The 26,587-nt window shown below is 37.7% G+C and overlaps 1 protein-coding gene across 5 annotated transcripts in view; it reads left to right on the plus strand.

The window, feature by feature from the left end:
- The window catches only part of NR2C2 (nuclear receptor subfamily 2 group C member 2), a 113,674-nt gene that overhangs the window by 54,005 nt on the left and 33,082 nt on the right, over nt 1-26,587 (plus strand). For all 5 annotated transcript variants that reach the window (XR_006517805.2, XM_044755134.2, XM_044755135.2 and 2 more), the window contains one exon: nt 10,121-10,231. Coding sequence is in view for 4 of the 5 variants with exons in the window: in XM_044755134.2 (XP_044611069.1) it covers nt 10,121-10,231 (111 nt within the window). In the remaining variant the exon portion in view is untranslated. The remainder of the gene's footprint in view (nt 1-10,120; nt 10,232-26,587) is intronic.

The following is a 26,587-nucleotide window of genomic DNA, read 5'->3' on the forward strand; positions in this document are numbered from 1 at the left end:
TTTTAAGCAAGCGTGAGCCCCGAAGTTATTCAGAAAATAACTGAGTACTCACCGAGGCTGACACCTTGAACCCAAGGATGGAGCCTTGAATTGGGAAGACAAAGCTCCTCGCCTGAAAGAAGAAAGCCTCTCCCAGTCGCACATAAAGTTGGAGAACTCAGAATGCAAAAGGTGCAGAGCTCAGAATCCAAAAGGAGACTCACCAAACCAAAAGCAGGCAGCAGCTCACAGAAGCCATGAGCACAAGGGGCTCGGTGCAGGTACCTGATTCTGGGAGTCACCTTCAGATCCCACTTTTGACACCATACTGTCAGCTTGAAAAGCAAATACACCTTGTTATTTTATTCTCAGAATGAGTTTATTCAGGAATAGCACAAAGAATTTCAATTTGAGATGTGCATGCTATGACAAACCATAGGCAAATCCAGAAAGCAAAGGAGGAGAGCTTGCCTTTATAGAGAAAAAGGGGGAGTAGGGAGGGGCTATTCCAAGTGAAAGTCCATTGGGAAAAAAAATAACAGTTCAGGGCAGCAACAGCTTTTCATTGGCTGAGCCGCAGCATTTCTCATTGGCTGGGCTATTGCCAGGTAAGGAGAGAGATATTTCTTCAGTAGTAAAGTAGTTTTACTTCCTGTCAGAAATGGAACTGTTGGTCTCTTCCTATTTGAAATCATTGACAACGTATGACTGGGCATGAGAACTCCCTCTACAGATCTTCCTGACTCCAATTTAGTTAAAGTTTCTTTTATTAATATACCACATTTTGTTTATCCATTCATCTGTACTTGGACACTTGGGTTGCTTCCACCTCTTGACTGTTGTGAATAATGCTACTGTGAACACATGTGTACAAATATCTCTTCAAGGCACTGCTTTCAGTTCTTTTGTGTATATACTCAGAAGTAGAGTTGCTGGATGATGTGGTAATTCTATGTTTAATTTTGTGTGGAACTGCCATCCTGTTTTCCACAGCAGCTATACCATTTTACATTCCCCTCAACAGTGCACAAGGGTTCCAGTTTTTGCACACCATAGCCAATGCTTGTTGTTTTCTGGGTTTTTTGATAGCAGCCATCCTAATATTTCTCCCATTCTGTTGGTTGCCTTTTTACTCTGTTGGTATTGTCTTTGAATGCACAGATTTTAAAATTTTTATGAAGTCCAAGTTTGTCTGTGTTTTTCTTTTGTTGCCTGTGCCTTTGGTGTCATATCCATGAAATCATTGCTAACTACAGTGGTTTGATGCTTTTTTCCTTTGTTTTCTTCTAAGAGTTTTATAGTTTTACGTCTTATATTTAGATCTTCGATCCATTTTGAGTTAATTATTGTATATGGTGTTAAGTAAGGCATCTAACTTCATTCTTTTGCACTTGGATATCCAGTTTTCCCAGCACCATTTGTTGCAAAGACTGTCCTCTCCCCGTTAATGGTCTTGGCGTTGTTGTCAAAAATCATTTATCCAGGGGCCGGTCCCGTGGCTGAGTGGTTAAGTTCATGCGCTCCACTTCAGAGGCCCAAGGTTTCACTGGTTCGGATCGTGGGTGCAGACGTGGCACCGCTCATTAGGCCGTGCTGAGGCAGTGTGCCACATGCCACAACTACAAGGACCCACAACTAATAATATACAACTATGTACTGGGGGAATTTGGGGAGAAAAAGCAGGAAAAAAAATCATTTAACTATATCTTCAAGGTTCATTTCACTTTGGGTAGTATTGACATCTTAGCAGTATTAAGTGCTCCAATCCACGGACATTGAATGTGTTTCCATTTATTTGTCTTTAATATTTTTCAGCAGTGTTTTGTAGTTTTCATTGTGTAGTACTTCCCCCTTATCTGTGGGGGATATGTTCTAAGACCCTCAGTGAATGCCTGAAACTGCAGATAGCAGCAAACCCTGTGTATACTGTGTTTTTTCCTAATCATATATACCTGTGATAAAGTTCAGTTTATAAGTTTGGCATAGTAAGAGATTAATGACAATAACTAATAATAAAATAGAACAATTATAACAATATTCTGTAATAAAAGTTATCATAGATCTTAGCAACCTCAGCATACGATTTTTTTCTTTCCTTATTTAGACCTTTTCACTTAAAGGAAGCATTTTTTGGCTTCTCTTTGGCATATTCAAATTGCTAACGTCATTGCTCTTGTGCTTTTGGGCTATTAATAACATAAAGGCTGCGTTAACACAAGTACTGCAATACTGAGACAGTCTCATAACTGAGATGGCTTCTAAGCAACTAATGGTCAGGTAGTGTATACAATAGTGGATATACTGGACAAAGGGATGATTCACATCCCAGTTGGGACAAAGCAGGATGGTGTGAGATTTCATCACGCTACTCAGAATGGCATGCAATTTAAAATTAATGAATTGTTTATTTCTGGAATTTTCCATTTAATTCTTTTGACCATGGTTGACTGCGGGTAACTGAAACCATGGAAAGCAAAACCACAGATAAGGGAAGACTATTGTACAGGTTTTTCACTTCCTTGATTCAGTTAATTTCTAAGTATTTTATTCTTTTTGATGCTATTGTAAATGGAATTGTCTATGTAAGTTCCTTTTCAGATATTTACATATAGAAATGCTACTGCTTTTTGTGTGTTGACTTTGTATCCTGCTACTTTGCTGGATTCATTTATTCTGACAGTTTTGTGTGTGTGTGTGTGTGTGTGTGTGTGTGTGTGGAGTCTTTAGGATTTTCTGTGTATACGGTCATACCATCTGCAGAGATAATTTCACTTCTTCCTTTCCAATTTGGATGCCTTTTCTTTCCTTGCCTTGCCTAATTACTCTGATTAGAACTTCCACTACTATGTTAAGTAGAAGTGATGAAAGCAGGCATTCTTCCTTTGTTCTTCATCTTAGACGGAAACCTTTCAGTCTTTCACCATTGAGTATGCTGTTCACTGTGGGTTTTTCATACATGGCTTTTATTATGTAGAGTTTCCTTCTTTTCCTAGTTGAATGTTTTCATCATGAAAAGGTGTTGAGTTTTGTCAAATACTTCTTGTCCAGCTGTTGAGATGATCCATTGTGGAATTTTTCCTTCATTCTGTTAATGTGATGTATTACATTGATTTGAGGTCTGTATGTTGAACTATCCTTGCATTCCAGGAATAGATCCCATTTGGTGTCATGGTGTATAATCCTTTTAATATGCTGCTGAATTCTGTTTGCCAGTATTTATTGAGGGTTTTTGTATCAGAGTTTTATAGGAGATATTGGTGTGTAGTTTTCTTTTCTTGTAGTGTTTCTGTCTGGCTTTGGTATCAGGGTAATGTTGGCTTCATAAGAAAGAGTTAGGAAGTATTCCTTTCTCTTCAATTTTTTGGAAAAGTTTGAGAAGACTTGGTACTAGTTCTTCTTTAAATGTTTGATAGAAGTCACCAGTGAAGCCATGAAGTCCAGGGTTTTTTGGTTTGTGTTTTGTGGTTTGTTTTGCAGGAAGATTTTTTATTATTGAGTTAATCTCTCTAGTAGTTATAGGGCTATTCATGTTTTTTATTTCTTCAAGATTTAGTTATGGTAGATTTTGTGTTTCTAGGAATTTGTCCATTTCATCTAGGTTATCCAGTTTGTTGGCATACAGTTGTTCATAGCATTCTTTTATAATCCTTATATTTCTGTAGAATTGATAGTAGTGTCCTCACTTTCATTTCTGATTTTAGCAGTTTGATTCTTCTCTCTTTTTTTCCCCCCGCTTAGTCCATCTAGCTAAAGTTTTCTCAATTTTGTTGACCTTTCAAAGAACCAACTTTTGGTTTTGTTGATTTTCTCTAGTTTATCTCTGCTGTAATCTTTATTATTTTTTTCTCCTGCTAGCTTTGGGTTTAGTTTTTTCTTCTTCTTCTAGTCCCTTAAGTTATAAAGTTAGGTTGTTCATTTGAGATCTTTCTTGTTTTTTATTTATTTTATTTATTTTTTTTTTTAGCAAGATTAGCCCTGAGCTAACTACTGCCAATCCTCCTCTTTTTGCTGAGGAAGACTGGCCCTGAGCTAACATCCATGCCCATCTTCCTCTACTTTATACATGGGATGCCTACCACAGCATGGCTTTTGCCAAACAGTGCCATGTCCACACCCAGGATCCAAACCAGTGAGCCCCCAGCTGCCAAGAAGCAGAACGTACGAACTTAACTGCTGCGTCACCGGGCCGGCCCCTTTCTTGTTTTTTAATGTAAGCATTTGTAGCTCATAAATTCTCCCCTTATCGCTGCCTTCCCAATGTCTCATAAGTTTTGGCATGTTGTGTTTTCATTTTCATTTGTCTCTAAGTTTTTCCTAATTTGTCTTGTGATTTCCTGTTTGATCCATTGGTTAAGAGTATGTTTTTTAATTCCTACAAATTTGTGAATTTTCCAGTTTCCTTCTGTTGGTGATTTCTGACTTCATTCTATTATGGTCAGAGAAGATAATTTGTTATCTATCCTTTAAAATACATTGAGACTTAATTTGTGGCCTAATATGTGGGCTGTCCCAGAGAATGTCCCATGTGCACTTGACAAGAATGTATTTATTGTTTCTGGGTAGAGTGTTCTGTGTAGATTGTTAGACCTAGTTGGTCTGTTGTTGTTTAAGTCCTCTCTTTCCTTACATATCTTCTGTCTGGTTGTTATGGAGATTGCGATAGTGAAGCATCCAACTATTATTGCAGAACTGTATTTCCCACTTCAGTTTTCAAAGTTTTTGCTTCACATATTTTCCTGGCCTGTTATTAGGTGTGTAGGTGTTTGTAATTGTCATATCTTCGTGCTGTGGTGAACCTTTTGTTAATATATAGTGTCCTTCTGTGTCTCTTGTAACCTTTTAAAATTTAAACTCCATTTTATTTGGTATTGGTATAGCCACCTCTGCTCTCTTTTGGTTACTATTTGCATGGAATATCTTTTTCCTTCCTTTCATTTGCAATCTGTTTGTGTCCTTTGTTCTAAAATGAGTCTCTTGGAGACAGCATATTGTTGAATCATGAGTTTGTATACATTCTGCCTATCTCTCTTTTGATTAGAGAGTTTTATCCATTTACATTTAAAGTAATCACTGATAAAGAGGGACTTCTGTCATTTTGCTGTTTGTATTATATATGTCTTTTAGCTTTTTGTTTCTCATTTCTTGCATTTTTGTCTTCTTTTGTGTTTGGTTGATTTTTTTGTGGTGAAATGCTTAAAACCTTTTTCATTTCCTTTTGTATATATTCTATAGCTAGGGTTTTTTTGTGGTCTCCATGGGGATTGTATTTAACATCCTGAAGTTATAACACTCTAGTTTCAATTTATACCAGCTTAACTTCAATGACATGAAACAACTATCTTCCTTTACAGCTGTGTTCCTACCCCTTTTGGTTGTCTATGTCACACAATTAAATCTATACATTGTGTGCCCCAAAACATAAATTAGTAATTCTTTTAAATGCATTAGTCTCCTAAATTATGTAGATCAAAGATTTGGAGTTTCAAACCAGAGTTATAATAATGCCAGCTTTTATACTAAAGATGGTTTTGTTTTTCTTTAAATGTGTTAGTGTCTTAAATTATGTAGAAAACAAAAAATACAGTTACAAACTATCATTACAATAATACTAGCTATTTTTTTTACTTTTTTTTTTTTTTTTTTTTTTTTTTACTTTTTTTGAGGAAGATTAGCCCTGAGCTAACACCTGCTGTGAATCCTCCTCTTTTTGCTGAGGAAGACTGGCCCTGAGCTAACATCCATACCAATCTTCCTCTACTTTTTATATGTAGGGTGCCTGCCACAGCATGGCTTGCCAAGCAGTGTGTAGATCTGCACCCAGGATCTGAACCAGTGAACCCCAGGCCACCGAAGGGGAACGTGCAAACTTAACTGTGGCACCACCAGGCTGGCCCCAATACTAGCTTTTATAATTGCCCATGTGTGTACATTTATTGAGATCGTTATTTCTCCACTTGTCTTTGAATTAGGTCTAATGTCTTTTCATTTCACCTTGCAGGACTCCTTTGAGCATTTTTTGCAGAGCAGGTCTAGGGCTCACGAACTCACTCAGCTTTTGTTCATCTGGGAATGTCTTGATTTCTCCCTCACTTTTTGAAGTTTTGCCAGGTACAGGATTCTTGGTTGACAGTTTTTTTTTCTTTGAGTGCTTTGAATATATAGTCACACTGTTTTCTGGCCTCCATAGTTTCTGATGAGAAATCTGCAAGTAATCTAATTGGGGATTCTTTGTGTGTGATAATTTCCTTCTCTCTTGCTTTTTCAAGATTCTCTCTTTGTCTTTGTTTTTTGAAAGTTTGATTATAACGTGTCTTTGGGTTCCTCTTACTTGGAGCTTGTTGAGCTTTTTCAATGTTTATAGTCTTGTCCTTCATCAAATTTAGAAGTTTTCAGCTCTTAATTTTTCAAATATTCTCTGCCCCTTTCACTCTTCTTCTTCAGGGACTCCCACAATGCATATGTTGGGCCATTTGTTGGTGTTCTACAGGCCTCTAAGGCTCTGATCACTTTTCTTCAGTCGTTTTTCTTTCTAGTCCTCACACTTCACAATTTCCATTGTGCTGTCTTCAAGTTCGTTGATTCTTCTGCTTGTTCAGATTTGCCTTTGAATCCGTCTAGTGAATTTCTCATTTCAGTTATTGTACTTTTTAGCTCTAGAATTTCTTTTTTAAAATTTTTTATAGTTTATTTTTTGTTTTTCTCAGGAAGATTAGCCCTGAGCTAACGTCTGTTGCCAGTCTTCCTCCAGTTTATATATGGGTCACCGCCACAGCATAGGTGACAAGTGGCATAGGCTACACCCAGCATCCAAACCCACGAACCTGGGCCACTGAAGTAGAATGCACTGAACTTAACCACTACGCCATGGGGCTGGCCCCAAGCTCCAGAATTTCTTTTGTTGTCTTTGTAGGTTTTCTATCTCTTTATTGATATTTCCATTTTACCCATACATCATTTTCTGACTTTTTCCACATCTTTCCTTAATGCTCTGAGTATCTTTTACATATTTGCTTTTAAGTTTGTGTCTAGTAGACTGACATCAGACGTTTTTCAGTGATAGTTTTGTTGATTTATTTTATTTGAGTGGGCCATACTTTCCTGTTTCTTTGAACACCTTGTGATTTTTTGTTATTGTTAAAAACTGAACGTTTGACTCCAGTAATGCAGTACCTCTGGAAATCAGATTCACTGCCTTTCCCAAAATTTGCTGGTGTTTTGTTACTATTGTTGTTTTATTTGTTTATCTTGTAGGTTGCCTCTGTTCCAAGGATCATTCTGACATGTAAACATAAGGTCTCCTAAGATCTTTTCTAAACCTGTGCCTTTGCCTGGGCATGTGTCGTCACTTTCTAATTTCCCCTGCATATGCAGTTGCTTTTGAATGTCCTAGTCTTTAATGTCTGACTCCAAAAAGAGAATAATACACAGTGGGAAGAAACAATCCAGCCCTTAAAGTCCCCTGGAAGTCACTTCAGCCAGAGATGGAGGAGCATGCAACAATAGGTGGAAGTATAGTGACAACGGCTGCCCCCTCTTTGTCTTCACCTCTGTGATCAGAAGCAGCAATCAGTGATTAGAGCACAGATCCCCACTATTTGGAAGACAAAGGTCCTTTTTGCCTATGCTGGCTCCCTCAAGCTATGTGCAAGCTGCTCCAGGAACACATGCACAGCTGCGTGCTTCAGGGTGGAGGTGGAGGATGAGTAGCTGCTACTGTGCTAAGAGCTGAAGTTGACCAAAATTAACCACAATTTATTGTGCAAACCTTCAGTAGACTCCAGAGGTCCAAAATATCTATATCAGATAGGTTCCACCAGTGAGGAACAGGTTCCTGGTGCTTCCTACTCCATCATCTTCCCAGAATTCTCTCTCAAGTTAATGTTTTCCTATGTAGTATGAAGGAGGGGTCCAATTTCATTCTCCTGCATATTTTGTCCAGTTGTCCCATCACCGTTTGTTAAAAAGATTATTCTTTCCTCACTGAATTATCATGGCATTTTTGTGGAAAATCATTTGACCATATATGTGAGAGTTTATTTCTGGCCTCTTTATTCTGTTTTATTAGTTTATATGTCTGTTTTTATGCCAGTGCCACACTGTTTGGTTACTATAGCTTTGTAATAAATTTTGAAATCAGAAGTGTGAGTCCTCCAACTTTGTTATTTTTCAAGATTGTCTTGGCTATTCTGAGTCCCTTGTATTTACATAAGAATTTTAGGATCAGCTTGTCAATTTATGCAATAAAGGCAGCTGGAGTTTTGTTAGCAATTACATTGAACCTATAGCTCAATTTGGGTAGTTGGACATCTTAATATTAATTCTTCTGATCCATGAATACAAATATCTTTACATTTATCTAAGTCTGCTTAAATTTCTTTCGTAATGTTTTGTGGTTTTCAGTGTACAAGTCTTACACTTATTTTGTTAAATCTATTCCTAAGTATTTTCTTGTTTTTGGCACTATAGTCAGTGGGATTCCTTAATTTCATTTTTCTGATTGTTCTTTGCTAATGTATAGAAATATAGGAGCTGGCCTGGTGGCATGGTGGTTAAGTTTGTGCACTCCGCTTTGGTGGCCCAGGGTTTGCAAGTTCAGATCCTGGGCACGGACCTAGCACTGCTTGTCAAGCCACACTGTGGTAACATCCCACATAAAGTAGAGGAAGATTGGCACAGATGTTAGCTCAGTGACGATCTTCCTCAAGCAAAAAGAGGACGATTGGCAACAGATGTTAACTCAGGACCAATCTTGCTCAAAACAAAAAAAGAAAGAAAGAAATACAATTGATTTTTATATATTGATCTTTTATCCTTCAACCTTGGAACTCATTTACCAGCTCTAATAGTTTTTTTGTGGATTCTTTAGACTCTTCTTTATACAAGATGAGGTCATCTGCAAAGAGAGATTGTTTTCCTTCTTCCTTTTCAAATCTGGATGCTTTTATTTCTTTTTCTTGCCTAATTGCCCTGGCTGAAACTTCCAGTGCAATGTCGAGTAGATGTGAAAGCAGACATCTTTGCCTTATTCCTAATCTTAGCAAGAAAGCTGTCAGTCTTTTACCATTAAGCACTGTGTTAGCTATGAATATTTTATCGATACTCTTTATCGGGTTGAGAACTTTCCTTCTATTCCAATTTTGTTGAGTGTTTTTATCATGAAAGGATGTTGGATTTTGTCAGATGATTTTTCTGTGTCAGTTGAGATGGTTGAAATAATGTGGCTTTTGTCCTCTATTCTTTTAATATGATGTGTTATGTTGTTTGATTCATTTGTTGAACCAACCTTGCATTACTGGGATAAATTCCGCTTTAGTCATGGTGTATAATCCTTTATATGCTTCTGAGTTCAGTTTGCTGGTGTTTTGTTGAGGATTGTTGCATCTATATTCATAAGGAATACTGGTGTATAGTTTTCTTTTCCTGTGATATCTTTGTCTGGTTTTGGTATCAGGTAATAATGGTCTCAGAATGAATTAAGAGGCATTTCCTTCTCTTCTGTTTTTTGGAATTTTGTAATTCACTGGTTCATAACATACCTTTGTTCAAAGAGAAATAATATCTGCCTACTTTAGGTACCCGGGTGACTATTCAGAACCTTGAACCTTGCCTTTGGTGGATATTGACTAAATTATAGACCTTGCTATTACTCAGCCCCACTGAGATGGGGCTGGGATGTTGCCAGGACTGTTTCACAAGTACTAATCCCAGTAGTTTTTCACTGTAATGCTGGTTCTGTTTGCCATCCTCTACAGTGTTGTGAGAGCCTTTCTTCTGGAAACTGTGATCTTACAGGAATGTTTTACAGCTGGTTTTAGAGACAGTGAAAAAATTCAAAGATCATTGCTAAAAAGATATTTTGGTAGCTTTTTATTTTATTTAAGTTGTGCAGAACAGATCTGAAAATTCTTTTGGTTTTTTTTATTGCATGTTTAACATTAGAAACAGCTATTTTAAGATTCTGTTTTCTAAGGGCCATTCTGTGGCAATATCTCATTGATTCTTTTGTCATCTTGGGTTCATATTCCAGAGCTACACAAGGTTATCACTCAAAACCACAGCAAAAGCAAGAGGCATGGTCCTGAGACCACTACTGGGCAACTTTCTGAGCTCTCTTGTGATCCAGCCCACTTCTCGCCCACAGGTACCACGTACACAGACCTCTCGGCCGGAATCTCCAGGGATGACCAGCCCCTCCCCGCGCATCCAGATAATCTCCACTGACTCTGCGGTAGCCTCACCTCAGCGCATTCAGGTACCTGCACCAGTCCCACTTGGTTCCAGCCACCTGCCCAAGTGCAGCCCTCCCTTCCCTGAATCCTTTCCAAAAACAAACCTGCCTGAGAGTTTCACTAAGAGTTGTGCTTCTTGGGCATCAAGTACTGTACAACTTCATTTTTTCTTTGAAATATAAAGGAGGAAAAAGTTTACATTTATTGAACTAACTTACTTTTTATTTTTTTCTTTTGTGAGGAAGATTCTCCCTGAGCTAACATCTGTTGCCAATCCTTTTTTTTTTTTTTTTTTTTGGTGAGGAAGATTTGCCCTGAGCTAACATCCATGCCAGTCTTCCTCCACTGTGTATGTGGGATGCCTCCACAGCATGGCTGATGAATGGAGTAGGTCGGCTCCTGGGATCCGAACCCACAAACCTGGGCCACCGAAGCAGAGCATGAAGAACTTTAACCACTTGGCCATGGGGCCGGCCCCAGAATTTACTTACTTTTAATGCAAAAGTCTAAACTGTTGTTTCAAACTATTGGGATGAAGTACATTTTATTACTTATGTGCTTCCAAACTGAGAGGCAATATGTCCTGGTAGTTAAAAGTATGGACCCCACTTAAAGTCAGATCCATTGCCTTACTTTGTAGCTTTTTTGATCTTGGAAAATTGACTTTTCAATGCCTCGTTTTTTTCATTTAGAATATGTACATAATACTAGTAGTTACATCATAAGATTATTGTGAGGAATCAGTGGGCTGTTGCTTGTAAAGTGCTTAAAACAGTGCCTGGCACATACTAATGTTCAGTATGTGTTAATTATCTATATATAATAACTATTACTAGTATTGTTGTTACTGTTAACTAATTGATATTCACTTCTGGGAAGTTTAGTCTTCCCCAGGGCTCTGAACCTGCCTTTGGCCCATTGAACAAAGAGAAGATAGGTGTATTGAAATCATGGTCCAGCACTCTGGGAGGAAGGGATAATATGTTGATGACACACAGATTAGAGATTCATAGTTATCTCAACAAGCTGAATCAAAAGGCCAAACCAAAAAACATGAACAGAGATAAATGGCCCATGAAACATTAGTTACATAATATGAGTTTGAGAGAATACCAGAGTGGACAGATACTTGAGTGAATAAGTAAAAGGATTCCTTTTAGTTACTGTTTACTTTAAGCACAGTATAAGTGAACGGTATGTTAGAGTAACCAGATCATTTCTATACTGTTTTCCCACTCTTAAAAGGGATTTTATGGACTATTGTAAACTAAGCATAGAAGAGTTCTAATAAGTAAAATGAAAGAAGTTAAACATTATATTTCCGTTATGTCTGTATTGCATATTTTATCATAAATACAAAAGTTTATACACTTGTCATTATTTTAGCTTCACACTAAATAGGAAACACATATCTGAGTGTTTGGAAATTCAGAAGTAAAGGGCCCAACATTAATGACGTTTTAGTATTCCTCAGAATTAGGAACTTTATATAGCTAAATTATTTTTTCTCTTTTACTTTGTTCTTACTTGCTGATTATGACTTAAAAATAGGTCCTTTATAATTTTACGTAATAGGTATTAGGATCCTGCCTATATAACTCCCAACTCTGGGAAAGAAGCTAACACTGCGTTTAACCATGGCTATTACATTATGGTTTCAAAACCATCTGAGAGCAGATGAGAACATAGAAAGTTCCCCCAGGAGACTCTGTCAGTAGCTAGTGTGTATATCAAAAGGGAGTGCACATTTCCCCCTGTATTGGTATAAGAATAATCTCTCTGTTTTCCTAAGGCCCATTCTAGCGTCCCTATTCCATAGAGTGGGGCTATTCCCATGCCTTGGTGTTTGGTCCATGGTGATGCTGCTGTCCTGGATGGAATGCAGTAAGGGCCCTTGAGCAGAAGTCTTGTAGAATAGATCTTTGGTGTTGAGCTTTCAGTCTCTCCAGGAAAGGAAGATATCCCTTCAGCGTGAGTTTTATGTACAATAAAAGTGGTTGAAAATGATTTCATTGTGAACCGTCCCTAAAATTGGACGTACCTAAGTGCAACTGAACTGACTGTATTTCAAGCTTTGGTTTTTAGAAAAGGAAAATTAAGGTTATAGGATGATTTCTGGTTCTTGATGTTGGTGCTGACGGCCTCAATGAAGTTTTCATTTCTAGTCCTGACTAATGAATCTCCAATGCCCTGAGGCCTGGGAAGAGAATAAGACAATATTCATGATGTTTTCTTGAATAACAATGCTTGGAATCCAAATAGTGGCTTCTGTGATAAGGTTGGGAGGGAAAGATTATACGATAAGGATAAGGTGAGGCAACATTTAGGAGTTTGGCTTTGAAGGGAGCAAATTTAGGATCAAATCTTGTCTCCACTCAGCTGTGTGACCCTGGGGAAAGTTTCCATAACCTCTGTACCTGTGAGATAGCAACAATAATGGTACCTATTTAGGATTTTAAAAGGATTAAATGAGATAATGCCTATAAACCTATAGAAAGCAAACATCTAATAAATGTTAACATCTAACATGCTAATAAATGTTAGCAACTGTTATAATTTTTTAATGTTTTATTTTTATATAATTTCAAACTTATGGAAAATAGTACATGAAAATCCTATATACCCTTTACCTAGATTCACTGATTGTTATAACATTCTGAGTGTGTGTATATGTATTTTTTCTGAATCATTTGAGACTATATTAGAGACATCACGCCTCTTTGCCCTGGATACTTCAGTGTGTATTTCCTAAGAACAGTGGCATTATCTTTCATAATTATAGTACAGTTATCACGGTCGAAAGATTTGATATTGAAACATGCCATTATCTGATCCATAGTCTATATTCTAAAATGTTATCAGTTGTCCCAGTTAAGTCCTTTATGGCTATTTTTCCCATTCCAGGATTTATGCTATTATTTTTAATAATGATAATAATAATTAAGGTGACAGTCAACACAAGACCAACTTATGTAGTTATGCAGGCCAACAGAGGGTGATCTGGGGCATAGACTTTGTGTCCATCAGTATCTTGTCATCCTAATGTCTGCAAAAGCGCTTTGAGGCCAGATGGGAAGGGTGGCAGTCCTCAGAGTCAGGGAGGAAGCCTTGTGGCTAGGTTGAGAACTGTTGTTCTTTGGGATACAGAGGTCTAGGGTGGGAACTGTGGGAGGAGACGGGGGAGATGAGAAGAGCCATAGGAGAGCACCCACTTGGCTCAGAACGAGGCTTAATTGAAGCCATCCAGTCACAAAGTAGCTTCTCAGTAAATTTCACAGGTTTTCATCATATGTAATCTTTCTAGACCAGAGATTTTCAAATTGTGTTCTTTCTTGCTTCCCAGACTACGAAAAAAAATAGGTTCAAGTTTTATTTTTTAATCTGGCTTTCAAAGCAATTAAGATAGATTAAAAGAAAAACACACGTGAACATGTCATATGCCAAATTTGACATGCTGGAGATCACCGGTGCACTTCTCGTGCTGCTGTGTTCCCCTGTTTGGGACAAACCTTGGTATAGAGCTTCTCTTGCCATCTCTGTATAAAGGTTTTCCTGAGAGATTCCTCCATACTTCCTATTTCAAGTGTATGTTTTTCAGGAGAGCATTGTTGTACTTCTTGTTTGACTTAAGGAAATGTTTAAATTTGAGCTTTTAAGTACATTTATGTGACAAAATATTTCTTTTAACCACTTTACATATTGAGGTTTCACATTTTACAAGAAAGGGCTTCTGCTGTTTACGTATTTTTTAAAAGTTTGAAACCTTTATTACACTTCCCAGAGGAAGACATCTTGGGCCCTTATAACACCCTCCCCTTCCCCAGTTCTCTCTTCTACCAACTCTTTATTCCTGCACATCCTTCTTTGAGCTGCTGGTACCTGTTCTGTCCTTTCCATGTCCACAACTATCTGATGTTTCCTTTCTCACTCTGATGCTGTAGCAGCCCCTCTCAGGTACTCAACAACTCAGGTTGTTGCTTGTTTGTATGTGTTGAATGGGTAATAGGTGCATGCCGTAACAAAATTACCCCAAACAGTACAGAGTAAAAGACAAGTCTCCCTTCCTCCTCCTTCCCAAGTCTCTCCCAAGAGGTAGCCGCTATTAGCATATTGCTTATTTATTCTTTCAGAGACAGGCTCTGCATATACACCTACAAGTACGTGTGTAAATACATACAGCATATTTCTACACATGTCAACATTCTGCCCACACTGTTCTGTACCTTACTTTGTTTTCTTAACAGCATCTTTTGGAGGTGGTTCTTTGTGGTAGAAATAGAGCTGTCTCTCTTGAGTGGCGATTTGATATCCCATTTTGTGGATGCTGCAATGCATAAGCTTCTACCTGCTTAATTTAGCATGTGTGAGAGTATTGCTGTAGGATCAATTACTCAAAGTAGGATTACTGGGAGAAAGGGAGAAGGTGTATATCCATGTGTAATTTTTTTTATTGAGATATAGTTGACATATAACCTGATATTAGTTTCAGGTACACAACGTAATGATTCAGTATTTGTATATATTGCAGAATGATTTCCACAATAAGTCTAGTTACTATCCATCACCATACATAGTTATACAGTTTTTTTTCTTGTGATAAGAACTTTTAAGAGCTACTTTCTTAGCAACTTTCAAATATGCAGCACGGTATTATTAACTGTAGTCACCATGCTGTATATTACATCCCATGACTTCTTTATTTTATAACTGGAAGTTTGTACCTTTTTCACATACCCTCCGACCCCCACTTCTGGCATCCACCAACCTGTGCTCTGTATCTGTGAGCTCACATTTTGGTATTTAGGGTATTTGTCTTGGTCTTCCCCTGTCTGACTTATTTCACTTAGCATACTGCCCTCAAGGTCCATTCACGTTGTTACAAATGGCAAGATTTCCTTCTTTTTTAAGGCTGAATAATGTTCTCTTGTGTGTGTGTGTATATGTATGTATGTCACATTTGCTTTATCATTTCATCCATTGATGGACATGTAGGTTGTTTCCATATCTTGGCTATTGTAAATAATGCTGCAGTGAACGTTAGGGTGCATGTATCTTTTCGAGTTAGTATTTTCATTTTCCTCAGATAAATACCCAGAAATGGAATTGCTGGATCATATGGTAGTTCTATTTTCAATTTTTTGAGGAACCTTCATACTGTTTTCCATAGTGGCTGCACCAGTTTACATTCCCACCAACAGTACAGAAGTGTTCCCTTTTCTCCATGTCCTCATCAACACTTGTTATTTCTTGTCTTTTTGATAATAGCCATTTTAAGAGGTGTGAGGTGCTAATTTCATTGTAGTTTTGATTTGCATTTCCCTGATGAATAGTGATGCTGAGCTCCTTTTCATGTACCTGTTGGCCGTCTGTATGACTTTTTTTGAAAAAATGTCTATTCAGATTCTCTGCCCATTTTTTTTTTTCAAAGATTTTCTTTTTTTCCTTTTTCTCCCCAAAGCCCCCTGGTACACAGTTGTATATTCTTCGTTGTGGGTCCTTCTAGTTGTGGCATGTGGGACGCCACCTCAGCGTGCTTTGACGAGCAGTGCCATGTCCGCGCCCAGGATTCGAACCAACGAAACACTGGGCCGCCTGCAGCGGAGCGCGCGAACTTAACCACTCGGCCACGGGGCCAGCCCCTCTCTGCCCATTTTTTAATCAGTGTTTGTTTTTTTGCTATTAAGGTGTATGATGTCTTTATATCTTTTGGATATTAACCCCTTATCAGATATATGGTGTGCAAATATTTTCTCCCATTTAGTAGGTTGCGTTTTCATTCTGTTGGTGATTTCCTCAGCTGTGCAGAAGCTTTTTAGTTTGATGTAGTCTCATTTGTTTATTTTTGCTTTTGGTGTCAAATTCAAAAAATCATTGCCAAGACCAATGTCAAAGACCTTACTGCCTTATGTTTTCTTCTAGGAGTTTTATGGCTTCAGATCTTACATTCAAGTCTTTAATGCATTTTGAGTCAAGTTTTGTGACTGGTATAAGATAGTGGTCCAGTTTCCTTCTTTTACATGTGGCTGTCTAGTTTTCCCAGAACCATTTATTGAAAAGACTGTTCTTTCCACATGTATTACATATACTTTTTAATCTTTTTCAGTTTGCTAACCGAAATGATGTGTCATTGTGTATAAAGTTTGCATTTCTGTTATTTATTCACATATAAGTATGTAATAAACGAAATTATTTACTGTTTTTAAATATCCAAGCTGATATTCAAAGTCTATAGAATTATAAGTAAGAAAGTACTTTTTTCTTCATCCTTCCCTTACCCCTACACCATTTACTTTTCAGCCAATAAGCTTTTTGAAAATTCTGTCTGATTTTGTTATGATTATCGTATTACATTAAATGTACTTTATGATCCAAGGGTAAATATAGATATTAAAATATTAGGCTTTTCAAGAACCACTGCTCTGAAATACTCCACAACAGTCAATCATCCGAGTATCTGTTTTATAGCAAGATTGATATTCAGAAAACTTACAGGAAATAATTATGGGATAAGTTTTATGGTATCAGCTTCTAGTTCTCTGCTGCACCTTCTCTACCAGACTGCTAAATGTTGGAGTTCCTCAAGATTCCATTCTGGGTACACTTTCTCCTCTGTATTTTCTCTACCTGAACCTATAGCTTTAAATGTCATTCTATACCAGTGACTCCCAAATGAATATCTATGACCCAGACCTCTGTTGTGAGCTCCATTTAGTTCAAAATATTTTAAAATTTTTCTTGAGACTACTACTTTGACCCATGTGTTATTCAGAAGTGTGTGTTTAATTTCTAAATATTGGGATTTTTCTAGCAATCTTACTGTTACTGGTTTCTTTTTCTTTTCTTGTTTTTTTTTTTTTTTCAGAGATGGAGAAAGGTTTATTTGAATTGGCCAAGAAGAGAAAGCAGGAGTGTGGGTTCTCTCAAATCCACCTTAACAAGAGAAGAAAGCAGGGGTTTTTAATAGAGCTAAGAGGTGTAGCAAGAGGAGTTTTGGAGAAACAAGGGGGTAATCATGTTTCTTTCACTTCCAGTAAGTCCCTGGGCCATCTGACTTCTGGGCATCAACAGCAACTGGGGCTGCTTATCTGGTAATCCTTGAAGGCATTCTCTTTATTCTGTAAAACAAGCTCGTAAATCCTTGTGACCCTTGAGTTACCCCTGAGGTTAAACAGGAAAAGAGCAAGTTGACAAGATTAACTTATTTTCATAACAAGGTTGAAAGGTAATCTTATTGAATATTTATAGTAATCCTTAGGTGCCCGGCTTCAATCCCTACTGTCTTTTTTCCCTTCCTCATTCTTATAGGAAGTGGAGTGTCAATCATTTTGGCTACTTCCTGCTGAAAGGCAGCAAAGATAAGGAAACTGAGGAATGAAATTTTTCAACCTAAGATTGAAAAAACTCTTGGGTACTGGGTTATATTTTTAATTTTACATTATTAGAATTTTTGCACCTCATTCAACAGTTTTAGTCCAACATCTAAAAGCACATTTTATCCTCAGATATCTGGCCAGAAGAATACAACCCACATTTTAATAGTCCCTGAAGAATAGATCGAATCCCTTGGGGAATCCAAGAGAACAGTCCTGAAAACCAGTGTAGACATTATAAACCAGAATTATCAAGAGATCCTTATGGTCATGCACTAAATAAGGTATGGGATGACATATTCAACCTCTACAAAGATTACTTGCCTTTGCCAGCATCTGAGAAATTCTAGTAATCCAGTTGTCCTTCCAGGCTTGGGGGTCCAAGTCAACAAGGAAGTGTAATAGCCAGTTTACAGATAGAAAACAAAAACCTCAAAGACAGTTTACAGAACTAGAATCTAATATCCACAAGTGTATACTATAGTTTTTACTGAAACATAATTTTTCTCTCTAAAATCACCCTCATTTTTTACAAAAGATGACCAAATTAAGAATAACTGGTTTGCCAAGTAAGTCTAGTTTCAGTAAACTTGGCTCAATTTATATAAGTACAGCAAGAATAGCCCTGATCATTTAGGCTCTTTTAAAACTGGTTTGCTGGAACTTTTTATAAGGAATCTCAGATTGAATGTTAAAGGCCTCTCAAGGCCAGGCCAAGCAAAGCCAAGGACTTGTCATCAGACTCTGCCTGCAATACCTATAGATTTGGGTGGATTCCTCTCTTTTGAGATTCCTTGCACCTGCCAGAGTAAAGAAGGTCTTTACTCACCTGGTAAAGTTACTGGGAACCCTGTAAGCAAGCTACCAGGCCAATATTTCCAAGTGAGTTTATTTCATAACATCAACTTTTGTCCCTTAGCTGTCTTGTCATACCTGAGTCTGCATGTTTTTCTCAAATCTGTCATTCCAGTCAAAGCTTTGGTAATATAACCAATGTTTCCAATCGTGTCCTCTTATAAAGAGAACATTCTTATTGAACTTATGCAAATAACTATATTGCCGTGAATATAAGAATATTCACTCACTCAGAGTTTCTAAATTCTAGAGGAATCAGGTAGGGAGGAGAAGATAAATATTTCAATTCTGCTTAAACCAAAACATTGAAAATCAGCAATATCCTCATCACTCATTCAGTCCCAAGATATCAGCTCTTGATCTTCTGTTAGCAGTTTCATGAGGCCATCAGTTTCTCATTACAGTTCTGTAATTTCTTACCAAGCTCAGTTTTATGATCTGAATTGACGAAGAAACTTGGCTATTTCTATAACATGCAACACTTCAAGATGATAACTAGAATTATGGGTGACAACCAGGACAGATCATAATTTTAGGCAAAAGGTTTAAAACATTTGGTCAAATAGGAAACAGTGCTTAGTCATTGATTTAACCATGTGGGACTCACTCAAAAGTAACAAAAACCTTTCATGATCATAATCAAGAGCAGACTACAGTTTCAAGAAAATTATCCTTTTAAGAGAGGGGAGAAAAACATGTCCTTATTTTTTTTTTTTTTACCAGCTTACTTTTGATATTAAAACTCATTTACTTAATTGGATTTGCCTTAATCTTAGCCAATTTGACCATGCATAAAACTCCTCAGGGTTTTACTTTCACAAACCTTCTGTCACTTAGTTTTTACATTCAGAATTTGTCCCATGTTTTTCCTTTTTTCTTTCTTGGTACTCTAGGACAAATGTATCTTTCTTAATAAAACAAACAAAAATGTCTCTCTTCAGGACCGGCCCAGTGGCACAGCGGGTAAGTGCACGTGTTCCACTTTGGCGGCCCAGGGTTCACCAGTTCAGATCCTGAATGTGGACACGGCACTGCTTGGCAAGCCATGCTGTGGTAGGTGTCCCACATATAAAGTAGGGGAAGATGGGCATGGTTGTTAGCTCAGGGCCAGTCTTCCTCAGCAAAAATAAGAGGAAGATTGGTAGCAGATGTTAGCTCAGGGCTAATCTTCCTCAAAAAAAAAAAAAAAGTAAGTAAATAATGTCTGTCTTCTTTATACTTTCTTTACTGAAAACATACATGTTACTTTCCTTGTATACAGACTTTCTAGAAATAATATGCTTTCTCAGAGAAAATTTCTCAGCATGTACAAAACATGTCTATCAACAAACTCAAGCCTTTTTTTAGTTTCTCTGAGGTAAGAAACCAAAGGCAGACAAATCTGTGCTTAATAATCAATCTCTAATATTTTGTCTTATGTGCAAATGATCTAGATACTCAACAAATTTTGGTCACTTAATTTAGCAAAAAGTCTAGAGTTTTAAGTTACCAAAAATAATTTGGAAGCTGTTTTTTCAAGTATACAGACCATGTGAAACATAATTATTGTACCCGAAAACTCTTATCCATTTTTATCTGTCTAAATATTTCTTCCCAACAATTTCATTTTGATTACCAATGAAAAACTTCATGAGGCATTAGACAAAATTAGCTGTAATTTTAAGCTATTATTTTGCTGACAAATTTGTATTTGACTCGTAAACCCAGGTTGCATGTCTGCCTCATATTCAGTACTGATACAGCTCTGAGGATGTGCCTGTTTCAATCAAACCAACAAATTTAAAAAAGCTTTTATTTATGGAAGATTATTTCTTATACCTTAATTCTTAGTGAATTTATGTAAGCTCTTACTTTAAGACAAACAGAGCTCTAAATTTTTGCCATACAATCTGGAAGTAGAAAAATGTCTAACATTTATGACATATATAGATAGACACACACATAAACAACAGACAGATGCAACCAAGATTTTGTAGTCTTCGATTTTTGGGCAAGGGTGCTTTCATAGCAGTCCGTATCTCCAAAAGCTTTTCCCATCTTTTTACCTTCTGTCAGTCTTAAGAATCTGAGATAGTCTAGATAATAGCTCCCAGAGAGGTCACAAGCTTTTGAGATTAACAAGGAAAGTTAGTTACTTATCAAAGCATTGAAACGCCCATCCAGTTACATTATCCTTAATTTGTTTCTTTCCCTCTGGGTAAATAGTTTTATCTTAATTTAAGGAAGAAGTCCTAAAAGAAAATTCCTGTCAGGCTTTAAATATCAGCTTCCAATTTGGATAAATTTCTAATCATAAGTTACTAAATCCTTTCAAATATCTTGTCAAGTTTCAGCTAGGACAAACAGTGACTATTCCTGACAACATTAAACAACTCCATTAAATTTTGTTTTAATTTCCCCTTGACTGTTTAAGGGTAGCAGTTTCCCATTGTTTCAGAATTTAGACATGGCCAATCAAAAGTATACTTACGCTGCACCTAGAGCCAGATCTCAAAGCCAAACCAAGCCAAGAGAACTTCTGTGAGCGGATCCCCTAATTCTTCCCTAATGTTGGAAAATCCCAAAACCAAGGCCCTCACATTGAAGTCTGAAACAAGGCTTCCTTTTTCAGAAGTTGAGGAGGGGATCCCCTGCCAAACCAAAGCTTCCTTTTCAGAAATCAAACCAGAAGGAAGAAGAAATAAGAATATGGTCACTCGTACCAAAGCTTACTCACCAAAAAACGGCATGTGCTGTGTTACAGTATCTATACTGGGGGAGCATTTCCTCCAGTGAGACACAGTGTCTGTCCCCTGATAGAATTTATAATACAATCATGCGGAAGAAATGTAATCACTTAATTCCATCAACTCTTATACCTCTATCTCAGTCATTTCAAAGAATGGCTTTCTGGTCCTAGAGAAGGTGGGAGCAGAAAATCTACATCACAGAGACACAAAGCATTCAGATTTTCTCCAAGATGGGTTTCTGGGGCATATTTGCCTCATCAGTCTCAGTATAACAGGGGAGGTGGCCACGTGGTATTACACTCCTGCAGAACAAAAACAGGTGAAGTTCAACAGTCCTCTAGATCTTTCCCAAATGAAGGTCCCTCCTTTCGCCCACACAAAATGCAAATGGAGAGGCAGAGAATTCACAACTGCGTGTGTTGTGGCAACTCACCTGGTAAAGCACACCAAAAGTACTCGCGTACGAGACAAACACATCCACACAAGGACAAAAAGTAGACTTCAGTCCATTGTGTTTCTCCACTCCAAGTGAGTGTTGCGCTGAGGGAAGCTGACACTGGCAGGAACAGGGGAGTAATACAGGAAGTACCCCAGGCAAAGATGCCCAGTCAGCTACTGGGGACCACTGATCACTCAAACCCTCACCAGGGCCACCCAGCTAGGGGCACAAGACTCCTGGCTGGCTTGCCAAAATTGTTACCAAACCTCTTAATCTCAAGTTTGTGTGCCCAGTGTGAGGTAAGCCAAATACTGAGGCATGAGTGCTTGGAGGTGGTGAAAAGTTTATTTGAATTGCCCAAGACAAGAACGGGGGAGCATGGGTTCTCTCAAATCCTCCTGTTATTGGTTTCTAGTTTAATTCTGTTGTGGTCTGAGGACATATTTTAATGATTCTGGGTTTTTTTTCAGTGTATTTTATGGTCCAGAACATGATCTGTCTTAGTGGATGTTCCAGGCAAGCTTGAGAAGTGTGTATTCTGCTGCTGTTAGATAGATTGTTTTATAAATGTCAGTTCTATCAAGTTGATTGATAGTGCTGTTCAAGTCAACTATATCTTTATTGATTTTTTTGCCTGCCTGATCTATCAGTTGCTGACAGGGGAGTGATGACATCTCCAACTGTACAATGGTTGATTTCTCTATATTCCCTTGACAGTTCTGTCAGTTTTTGCTTCACATATTTTCATGGTCTGTTGTTAGGTGCATACACGTTTATGATTGTTATGTCTTGGGGGAATTGACCCATTTATCATCATCTAATGCCCCTCTTTATGCCTGATATTTTTCTTGTCCTGAAGTCTACCTTATCTTTAAATTGATATAGTAACTGTGGCTGTCTTTTGATTAGTGTTACATGGTATTTCTCTCCATCCCTTTACTTTTAATCTATCTGTGTCTCGGGTTTCCTGTAGACAATTTATAGTTGGGACTTCTTTTTTAGTCCAGTGACAGTCTCTGTCTTTTAATTGGTATATATAGTCCATTCACATTTAAAGTGGTTATGGATGTATTTGGATTAATATCAATCATGCGTGTAACTATTTTCTGTTTATTGTCAGAGGCTTCTTTTTCTGCCTTCTCTGGCTTTCACTGAGCAACTTATATGATCCCTTTTATATCTTCTCTTAGTGTATCAAATATACTTCTTTACAAATGTTTTTAATTGTTGCCCTAGAGTTTACAATCTACATTTTAAACTAATCTAAGTCCACTTTCAACTGAAAGCATTGTTTCTTATGTAATGTAGGTATCATATAACAGAATGTTCCCAGTTCCTCCCTCCCATCCCTTGATGACATTGCCGTCATTCATTTCACTTCTCCACATGCTGTAATTACCCAGTACATTGTTACTACTGTTAACTTAATTCTTTGTTAGATCAATTAAGAATAAGAAAAATAAGATTTAATTTTACCTTCACTTATTCCTTTTACATTGCTCTTCCATCCTTTATGTAGATCCAAGTTTCTGACCGATATCATTTATTTTCTGCCTAAAGAAAACCTTTTAACATTTCTTACCTGGCAGGTCTGCTGGTGATGAATTTCCTATTTTTTGTTTTGTCTGAGAAAGTCTTTATTTCTCCTTGCCTTTTTTGTTAATTGGTTTTTTAAAAGATGATTTTCAGTGAAACTCATGACATAAAATTAACCATTTTAAAGTAAACAGTTCAGTGGCATTTAGTACATTCACAATGTTCTACAACTTCCACCTCTTTCTAGTTCCAAAATATTTCCATCACTCCAAACTAAAACCCCTTAAGCAGTAAGCAGTTTCTCCCTGTTACTCCTTCCTCCTAGTCCTTGGCAGCCATCAGTCTGCACTCTGTCTCTGTGGATTTATTAATTCTGCATGTTTCATATAAATAGAATCATATAATACGTGACCTTTTGTGTCTGGCTGCTATCACTTAGCATGTTTGGTTATCAATGTTATAGCGTATATCAGTACTTCATTTCTTTTGATGACCGTATGGTATTCCTTGTATGTATATACCACAATTTGTTTATCCATTCATCCATTCGTGGACTCTCCTTCACTTTTGAGGGTTACTTTTGTCAAACATAGAATTCTAGTTTGGTGGTTTATTTCTTTCAACATATGAAATATTTCACTCTACTCTTTTCTGGCTTGTATGGTTTATGATCACAAATCTGCTATAAATTTATCCTTGTTTCTCTATAGGTAAGGTGGGGGTTTTTTTCCACCTCTGGCTTCCTTCAATGTTTTCTCTTTGTCTTTGGTTTCCACTCTCAAATGAGTGTTAGGGAAATATAATTAAGAGAAACAAAATCTTCTCTCAACCCAGAAAACCTTTCCACAAAGGTGGTAGAGACAGAAAACAGATTTGGGGGCTGGGTTATTGAATAAGCATTAAACCAGAACATACTGTGCCTCACAGGCAATCCTCTCGGAGATTGCAAGCACATAAAGGGATTTTACTCATTTATACAGTCAAGCTGTTACAACCCATTACATACTTGTTTTCAAGATCCTAACTTTATCACGTGTTAGCTAGTTAGCTTTGTGGGGGGGAACAAACTTCTTATATCTTTATGACAGGAGATAGTTTGCAAATGGGAGCAAGCTGCCCGCCAAGTTAGGCTCTCACTCTCCTAAGAGACTGGGAGGTAAAGGAGATCTCTCTCTTGGAGTTTACATTTCAGAAAGATAGCTCCCAGGTCCTTGAGAAAACATTCCTGAGTTGTGGCACTAGCAACAGGCTTATCTCATCATTATAAAGATTTCCATACTTAGAAAGGACAGAGAAAGAATTTCAGAGAAAGAAAGGAGAGAAAGAAATTCTGAAAGGAAAGGGAGAGGGAGAAGTGTCTTTCCTTATTTTCAGCAGAGAGAGTTAAGCCTTTTATCTTTAATTTGTATTTGGCTTTACAAATAGGATGTGTATTTATCCTGTTTGTATTTATCAAATTTTACTTTATTTATTTATTTTAATTTTTTTTAAAGATTGGCACCTGAGCTAACAACTGTTGCCAATCTTCCTTTTTTTTTTTTCCTGCTTTTTCTCCCCAAATCCCCCCGATACATAGTTGTATATTTTAGTTGTGGGTCCTTCTAGTTGTGGCATGTGGGATGCTGCCTCAGTGTGGCCTGACAACTGGTGCCATGTCCATGCCCAGGATCCAAACCAGCAAAACCCTAGGCTGCCGAAGCAAAGCACGCCAACTTAACCGCTCAGCCACGGGGGCAGCCCCTGTCAAGTTTTATTTTGATATTTTCTGAGCTTCATGGATCTGTGGTTTGGTGTTTGTCATTAATTTTGGAAAGTTCTTGGCCATTATTAACTTTAATTATTTCTTCATTCTCCTTCTGGTATTCCAGTTATGCAGATATTATATCTTAAAATTGTCCCATAGTTCTGGGATATTCTGTTCTGTCCCCCACCACCCATTCTTTTTCTCCTTGCACTTCAGTAAGGAGGTTTCTATTGACCTATCTTCAAGCTCAGTGATTCTTTCCTTGGTTGTGTCTGGTGTACTAATGAGCCCATCAAGGCATTCTTCATTTCTGTTACAGTATTTATTTCTAGTGTTTCCTACTTTCTGAGAATTTCCATCTCTGCTTACATTTTCATCTGTTCTTGCATGTTATCTACTTTTTCCTTTAAAGACCTTAACATATTAATCATGGTTATTTTGCATTCCTTGTCTCACAATTTCAACATTTGTGTCATGTCTGAGTCTGGTTCTGATGCTTGTTTTATCTCTTCAGATTGTGTTTTTCTTGCCTTTTGGCATGCCTTGTAAATTTTTTGTTGAAGGCCAGGTAATATCCAGCTGTATTAGGTAATAGGAACTAAGGTAAATAAGCCTCTAGTATGAGGATTTATGCTAATCTAGCTAGGAGTTGAGCTTTTTTTAACGTTTGCTCTAGCTTTAGGTGCCAGCAGCTTCAAATTCTTCTAGTGTCTTTCTTTTTTTCTCTCCTCTTGACTTTGGGCTTCCTTAGATTTTCCTCCTCAGAGAGTCTGTGTCTTGAAGCTTTTCCAGCTATAACCCACTGTTTTACTGGAGCCCTGTTAGTGTAGTGGTAAGGTGTGGGGGAAGGGAAACATTGTGTAATCTTACGATAAAATCTCAGTATTTTAGTGGGCCTGTGTCCTGGGGCTGTGACCTTCACTAGTGTTTCTTAGTTATCCCTGCTCCCCATTAGATGAGACAGGAAGGCTAGAGGGGTCTGGAGTTAATGAAATGCCCTTTTCCCCAGGTGGGATAAGACTGGTAAAGTCTTTGTCCCTGGGAATAGGCCTTTGTTATGGAGAACACTCTTGAGTTTATTTTACAAAAATGACTATTCCCCTTCGCCTACCAGAGCCACCAGGGAGTCTTTCTCATCTCTTTACCATGAGAACCAAGTGGGATTCCTGGAGCTAAAACTCATGCAAGTATAAGGGGACCCCCTAAGACATTGACCACCAGGAGTTTCTTCTCCCATGCTAGTCCATACTAAGTCTCGAGCAATTTATTGTAGTTACCATTTGAGTGTCCTACCAGTTTGGCTTTTGCTCCAGGTAAGCAGATCTCAGACTTAGTGAATTCACCTTTCTCCAGATTTCAGGATGGAGTTTGCTCTGCACACTCAGTTCTCTGATGAACCAAAAGGGAGTCATTAATTTTCCACTTATCTAGCTTTTTCTTGTTCTAAGGATGGAGTGATGACTTCCAAGCTCTTTACATGTCGAAGTTGAAACCAGAAGTATACTTTCAGCTCCAAACTCATCTGTCTGGTAGTTTACCTGACGTATCTTCTTGGGCATCTTATACTTGGCCAAGCCAAAAACAGGCTTCTGAATTCCTGCCAACTCTTGCCCCTTCACCACCCAGTTCCTCAGGCTGGAAACCTAAGAGTCATTCCTAACCCTTCACTCTCCAGTCCTCACATCTCTACCACCTGCTCACGATGT

This window comes from Equus asinus, chromosome 21, assembly GCF_041296235.1.
Source record: "Equus asinus isolate D_3611 breed Donkey chromosome 21, EquAss-T2T_v2, whole genome shotgun sequence".
In the NCBI taxonomy this organism is placed as follows: Eukaryota; Metazoa; Chordata; class Mammalia; order Perissodactyla; family Equidae; genus Equus; species Equus asinus.